A 7,321-nucleotide genomic window follows, 5' to 3' on the forward strand; every position below is an offset into this window, starting at 1 on the left:
CCGTCTCCTGTCTTCTGCCTATTGCTACTGTCTCTAAACCATATATAATTTTATTTATATTAATATAATAATAATAATACTATAATAAGTAATGTGATGTACTATGAAATGAAAATAAACAGGACACAACATAGTATTGCCAGTGCTAGTATTTATTTTAGAAATCATTAAGGTGCCAGTGATCTTCATATTTGCATTGTCTATATGGCATATTAAAATAAAAATGAAAGCTTACAAAAGAAAGCAATGTGGGACAATCAATAAGGAAGAGTTAATCACCCTACATTACCTTTGTAGGTCAAAAGGCCTAGGATATTGCAGGTTGTCCACATGAAAGTAAACAAAATCATGCTTTCTCACTTCACATGCATGGAGATGTTCTTGACAAGTAACTGTAATTAAAGGCACAGTAAGCAATTACAGTTTTCCATCTATAATCAGAACAATAATCAAAACAATACAATAATCAAACTCAAAAAACAAGGGCATTTTAGATTCAACTCCACACACAATCAAATGTGGGCGGTAAGTGAGCCCATTATGTTTCTCCCATGTCTTTTGTAGTTTGCACAAAAGTGAAAAAGTTGGTCAAGGAGGAACTGTATGACATACCAAAGACATAATGGGCCTTCAAGAGTTTGTCAAAGACTCCCACAGAACCAGTTGCCTTGCAAGGAAGTGCATGCTTGTCGATCACAATGAAGTAGTGGTGAATGCTGCTTGGTGTGGTTCCCACTGCAAGAAGGTAGGACTGGCTGCTAAGGGGGATGTTGTCTAAATGCTGCTGCACACTGATTCCAGTCTGTGACAGAAGACATTCAACATAAGTTGTGGTGAGTAAAATCTGATTAGACTACATTTGATCACATCTCAAAAGGTGTGAGATTGATGTAAAGAAAAATTCATTCATTCATTCAACTTTTTAACAAACCTTTTGAAATTTAATGAGCTGATGTACAGTTTGAGATGCAAACATCTTTCCTGGCCTTTCGACCTTGCGCAGATGGTGGCAGTAGATGTAGCAGCAGCAAAAAAGTAGACATGTCACTTGTTATGTAAACCAAAAATGTGTTAACATCATAGCATATTCATTTGAAAGGTTGCACCATTACCAAAAAGGGCACTGCACACGTGTGCAATCAGAAATATCAAGTAAACAATGTCGTACCATTCTCAACTTCAGCCGCTGACTCTGCACTGCGCATCAAATCCAAGAGTTCTGTAGTGGGTATAAGTCGATGACTCTCCATTATTACTTTAGCTTTGAAAGAAGTTGGCCACTTCTCCAAGAATTTGTTGGCAGTGGTCTCTCCAAACAGAAGTCTGAAATCTTGCTCAATCTGTAACACAGACACATACAAACAAAGTGTAACAATGAGAGTTACTGCACTGTGGCTATACTGGGAATTGCCGTGAAACAATTGAATTAAGATGTTGTACAAGTCCTGGTGTGTCCAGAAAATGTGGGAAAACCAAGAAGACATCTGCTGATTTGCTTTCATCATTGACCATTGCTTGGCGATAAGTGAAGGTAGCTTTCATCTTCTCACGGACAGTGTCTTCATCAGCAGAGTGTTTGTTCTGGTCCCCCAACTTAAGACAAAACACAATGTGACTCTTGCCAGGACAAGTAACAACTCACAAGTGTAACAACAAATCACTATTGTTATGATCTACACTAAGACGCTATACCTTTGCGAGATCTGCTGACAGAGGCACCTCTATCTTCTGCAGTTTTTCTTTGTATGATTTTCAATCATCATCGAGAGGAGTCAGCTGAGGTGGCTTGGGCATTTACATCGCATGCCCCCCGGACGCCTCCCTCGGGAGGTGCTCGGGTGCCGTCCCTCTGGGAAGAGACCTAGGGGAAGACCTAGGACACGCTGGAGCGACTACGTCGCTCGGCTGGCCTGGGAACGCCTTGGGGTCCCCCCAGAAGAGCTGGAGGAAGTGTCGAGGGAGAGGGAAGTCTGGGTGTCCCTGCTCAGACTGTTGCCCCCGCGACCCGGCCCCGGATAAGCGGTTGAAGATGGATGGAAGGATGGATGGATGGACATACATCTACCACAACTAGTGTCATTTCTGTGCCAATTGTAATCTGTAGATTTAGGATCAAACACCTGCCATCTTATCACAACACAGGACGTTTACCTACAGTCCTTTGATGTAGGTCTCCTGGGCAATACCTTAAAAAACAAGATCCTTTTGAGGAATTCTTAGATCTTTGCTGTTTCTGAGAGATGCCACACTGAAAGCATGAGAGCTGAAAATTCTAGTACAAAAGCAAAAATGTACTTTTTGTGACTATGTGATGACAGAAGAGAATTGTAGCATTGATTATGCCTAGAGAGTTTCAAATTATAAAAGGCATTTTGGTTGTTTTTTATTGTAATGTTCCACATAGCCTCTGAATAAAAATAGAAAAAGTTCTGCCAATGAATATCTTGGTGTCTTTGTTTGACATTGAAAATCATGGCTTCTGAAAGCTAGAGTTTGTAAACTTCTAATATCCCCTGTATGTCAACGCTAAAAGCCATATTGATTAATTTTTTGGGTAATTAAATATGATGTTAGCTTTATTAAACTCTTTGATGTACTACTCTAATGCATATTTTAGGTGATGGGAATTCGTCTCTGAGCAGCTCTTCAGGCAGAAGCAGTAATGGAGCTTGGAGCAGCTCAGATGAAACCATAAAGAATATTCTAGAACAGGCCAGGAGGGAGATGGAGGCCCAGCAGCATGCCCTGATGGAGATGGAAGCTTGTGGAAGAGCTTCCGCTGCCAGCTCAGGAGCACAAGTGGAACGTCTTGGGCCTCCAGAGCGCACCAGGGGCCTGCCTTTACCCATCTCTATCAAACAGGAGGAAGGGGGCTGTGTCACTGTGTGCATGGCCAACTCCATCAGCAGCCCCCAGACTCCACTCAGTGTGCTGTCACCTGCAGCCTTTGTCCAGAACATCATTCGTAAAGTCAAGTCAGAGATTGGTGAAGCTGGCACCTACTTTGATCAGCACTTGTCACAGGAGCGGGGCTCCATGGCCTTTAGTGCTGGAGGTAGTTCTCATCCCTTGACTTCTGTCTCTCCATCCTTGTCCTCCTCCTCTTCTGGGCCTCCTACGTTGTCGCGACCGTGGCCTCGTCTGGAGAATGGTGAGTGTCTCCCCAACAGTGAAGAGGCCTCTGCAGCAGAGGATGAACTGGGCAGACCAGTGGAGGTGAAGGTGGAGTCAGACACTTCAGTAAGCGGCGAGTCTTCAGGACCTGGTGCAGGATGTCTGTTCTACTACCCGGCATACATCCCACGTGCCCTTAAACCTACTGTACCACCTTTGACCCCAGAGCAGTATGAGATGTACATGTACAGAGAGGTGGACACCATTGAGTTGACCCAGCAGGTGAAGGAGAAGCTAACCAAAAATGGCATCTGCCAGAGGATCTTTGGAGAAAAGGTCAGATGTTGCTCGTGTGTTGAACTTAAATGTAGAAATTGCATTCATTATAGGTAAGGTCAGCACCTCCAATAAACAAGTTCAGGAACCACATCCACAGCCACATCTTATTTACAGCTTATAAATGGTGTGATACTGCCCTCTAGTGGTTATTTTCAGAATCTGTATTACTTTTTATTTCAGTAGCAACAACATAATAACTATTGATTGATTATAGTAAATAATCAATAGTTTGTTTATACCAGGGGTGCCCAAACTGTCCCACGAAGGGCCGCTGTGGCTGCAGGTTTTTGTTCCAACCAAGCAGTAGCACACCTGAGTTGACAGGTTTAATCAACTGGTCTCAGTCTTCAGACAGCTGATTGGTCAAACTATGTGCTCTTGGTTGGTTGGAAAAAAAACCTGCAGCCACATGGCCCTTTGAGGAACAGTTTGGGCATGCCTGGTTTATGCAGTAATTTATTTTCACCTAATTGTCTAACTTCTTGTTTTGTTTTCTCCCAGGTCCTGGGTCTTTCTCAGGGCAGTGTAAGTGACATGTTATCTCGGCCCAAACCTTGGAGCAAACTGACCCAGAAAGGCAGAGAGCCCTTCATTCGCATGCAGCTGTGGTTACTGGACCAGCTGAGCCAAAGCCTCAACCCACCCCAGAGTCAGGGCCATACTCAGGGTAATGTCCAGACACATGTCTCACCAAACAGACAATGCCACACTTTTTATTAGTCAGGCTCATCAGAGGAAAATAAAGCCAAAGTTGTAAAAGCCCATAAAATGCTGTACATGTTTATATTCACAAGGTTTGTTTTGAATGTTTATGCCTTTTTTATTAAATCCACAGTTAAGTGATGTTTTTGATGCTGGGCCATTTACCTATTATTGTTCTTAAAATGAAAAGACCTTTTGGACCCCTGTCCATCTTTCATAATTTCTTTCTTTTTTTTTCTCCATCAATAGACAAAAGCCCAGTGACGGCCCATTCTTCACCCTTCCCGCTGCCCAGTCCAGCAGCAGGTCATCCAAGTCCTCTGGTGGAACCTGTGGGTCTGTCCCTGGAAAGCAGCAAAGAGAACCAGCAACCTGAGAGCCTGGCCCTGGGTCTGGGCCTGACTCTGGGTCTGCCCTCTCACCCAGAGGGAGGAGGAAAATCCACCCCTGCACTGCACATAGCTTTGCATCAGCCCACAAACCTGCTGGGTATCCAAGAGCTGGTGGCCATGTCTCCAGAGCTGGACACTTATGCCATCACCAAGAAGGTGAAGGAGGTGCTAACAGACAACAACCTCGGTGAGAAGCATTAAACTGCACTTCTGGTACAACCTAAAAATACATTTTAGAAAGCAAACCTGACTGACATGAGATTTTGTTTCTTCACAGGTCAGAGACTTTTCGGGGAAACCATCCTGGGTCTGACACAAGGTTCTGTGTCAGACCTGCTCTCCAGACCCAAACCCTGGCACAAGCTCAGCCTAAAAGGCAGAGGACCATTTGTACGTATGCAGCTGTGGCTCAATGATCTCAATGATCCTCACAATGTAGACAAGCTGAGAGCCATCAAGAAGATAGAGAAGAAAGGTTTGTATTTTAATGGTATTTAAAGCAAAAATAATCATAATTAACTTTTGACTCAAGTTTGAGTTGTTGGTGTTCTGTGATCCTTTTATACCAGATATCACTGTCTTCCCTCCAGCCTATCTGAAGAGGCGATACGGGCTGCTCAGCAGCAGCTCAGACAGTGACTCACCCAGCACTCGATCTGAGTGTGTGAGTCCGAACTTGGTCTCCCTGGACCTGTGTCCGTACAGCCATGTGAAGAAGCCCAGGGTGGTGCTGGGAGCAGAGGAGAAGGATGCACTGAGAAAGGCCTACCTGCTGGAGCCCTACCCTTCACAGAACACCATTGAGATGCTGGCCTCCCAACTCGACCTCAAAACCAATACGGTCATCAACTGGTTCCACAACTACAGGCCAGTCCACTTAACTTTTATCTGCCGTTTTTAACGTTTAAGTATTGCTTTACTCACAAGAACACTTGCCACTTTATTAGGCACTGAATGTACATTTTAAGGGTTGACAAAGGGTTAACCCTTAAAATGTACATTCAGTGCCCCTAATGACCAGCATTTGTGTGCAGGTCCAGGATGCAAAGGGAAGTGCTGATGGGGCGTCTGCCGGGAAATGACACAGATGCTGGGCACTACAGCTACCTGCCATCAGTGACACGGAGCCCAAACTCTGACGGAGAGGACAGGAAGCTGCAGAAGCTCTCAGGACACAACACCGCGCTGCCTCATGTCAAACAGGAGGCGTTGGGGGAGCACAAGGAGGAGGAGAAGGAGGACTCTGTGACAGAACCAAAAGTTCAGTGTTTTTCTATGGCAGTTCAATTCCCACAGCTGAAAAGTGAACACCAGGACTCTGACTCTGGCTGCCTTGAACCTCACTTGATTGGCAAGAGGGACGAGGAATCAACCAGCCAAGCTCAAGGGTTCCACTCCGGCTCAGGTTCCACTGAGGGACTACAAAGAGGCAGCCACTCCAGGCCTAAGGGTGAAGACTCTGGGAAGTCCCCCTTTGACCCGATCAGCTTCAAGTCCTCGTCGGAGCCCTGCCGCAGCAGCCTGGAGGTCTCCCTGAATTCCCCCTCTGCAGCTTCCTCACCTGGCCTCATGATGTCAGTCTCCCCCGTCCCTTCTTCCTCTGCTCCCATATCACCCTCACTGCCCAACAGACCCTCAACCAGCACCATTCACAGCCTTGACCCCAACCAGATCCCTCCCTTCCAAAGCCCCAAAGTCAACCGAAGCACTCAGAGACGCAATGAGAAAATGGCCAATCTCAATAACATCATCCACAGGCTAGAGAGAGCTGCCAATCGAGAGGAAACACTGGAATGGGAGTTTTAAGCCCCCCGCCCGTGCTTGTATGTAGTATGATGACACTCCCAAAGGTGGAGGCTTAGATAAAATCTTCTTCGAGACTGTATGAGACAAAATTCCTGTCCTCTCAGACTAATAACTGTCACTGGAAACAGGAACATGGAGCTAAACTCCCTCCATAAACAAAACAAAAAAGAAGGCGGGGATAAATTGTTTATAAATGTGTTTTTCTTTTTGATAATGCATACTACTTTGAAATATGTATATGTTACAGCCTTAGCTGTTGTTTTACCTTTTGGCATGACATGAAGACTTTTGCAGCAGCTATGGTGTCATTAAATGTACACTGAAGTTCTGTAGATTTGCCACTGGGTGAGATTAAAAAGACCCCTGTCTTAAGCTATTAAAAGCACTATAACTATTTAAAAAAAGGTGACACTGACCAAATTTGCTACTTTTTTAATAGCAATTTTTCAGATTTTGTCTGTGAGACTGGACAGTGTAGGTCAAGTAACATGAAGTCCTATTGCTGACAGAGGGATAGTCCTTTAAGACTCTAAATACTCAACACCTTGTATTTGCTTTCTTGGTGATATGTTTAAAAAAAAATCTTTGTAACGCACACGTATAAAATGTGGTTGTATATGTTGTAGAGTTGTCTGCAATAGCCTTCTCTGAACCTGATGTAGCATGGTACTCACCTGACCCTCTTATCCTCTGTAGTTAGTCATCTGTGATTATACTCGAGTGAAAACAAGAGAAAAAAGATGAAAACCCTGCAAAAATAAGAAAAAAAGTAAACATAACCCTAACCAGTAGAGTACTTTTAGTGTTTTCGTTTTGTTCGCGTTTTTGAGATTAACCCTTAAGGTTTACAGTTTAGGGCCTCGTGCTTTTTCAGTGGCACAGTTTACACAGTTAATTTCAGACTTACCTCTCAGTCTCTATTAAGGCACTGGATCTCCGACTGTATTGGGCCATGACACCAGACACCT

At 44.4% G+C, this 7,321-nt stretch overlaps 1 protein-coding gene and 1 long non-coding RNA gene across 2 annotated transcripts in view; one reads left to right on the plus strand and one right to left on the minus strand.

Annotated features, from left to right (window-relative positions):
* The window catches only part of LOC103397035 (homeobox protein cut-like 2), a 39,292-nt gene extending 32,224 nt beyond the window's left edge, over positions 1–7,068 (plus strand). The window contains exons 15-20 of the mRNA XM_025052930.1: positions 2,618–3,450; positions 3,955–4,120; positions 4,405–4,734; positions 4,825–5,022; positions 5,117–5,446; positions 5,569–7,068. Coding sequence (XP_024908698.1) covers positions 2,618–3,450; positions 3,955–4,120; positions 4,405–4,734; positions 4,825–5,022; positions 5,117–5,446; positions 5,569–6,353 — 2,642 coding nt within the window. The 3' untranslated portion in view covers positions 6,354–7,068. The remainder of the gene's footprint in view (positions 1–2,617; positions 3,451–3,954; positions 4,121–4,404; positions 4,735–4,824; positions 5,023–5,116; positions 5,447–5,568) is intronic.
* Positions 221–1,781, minus strand: LOC103397034 (uncharacterized). Its single transcript, XR_003048767.1, has 2 exons — positions 1,693–1,781; positions 221–1,593 (listed from the first exon to the last, which is right to left on the minus strand). It is a non-coding gene; the product is annotated as an uncharacterized LOC103397034 (long non-coding RNA).
* Positions 7,069–7,321: the final 253 nt, after the last annotated feature.

This window comes from Cynoglossus semilaevis, chromosome W, assembly GCF_000523025.1.
Source record: "Cynoglossus semilaevis isolate Cse_v1.0 chromosome W, Cse_v1.0, whole genome shotgun sequence".
NCBI classification, from domain to species: domain Eukaryota; kingdom Metazoa; phylum Chordata; class Actinopteri; order Pleuronectiformes; family Cynoglossidae; genus Cynoglossus; species Cynoglossus semilaevis.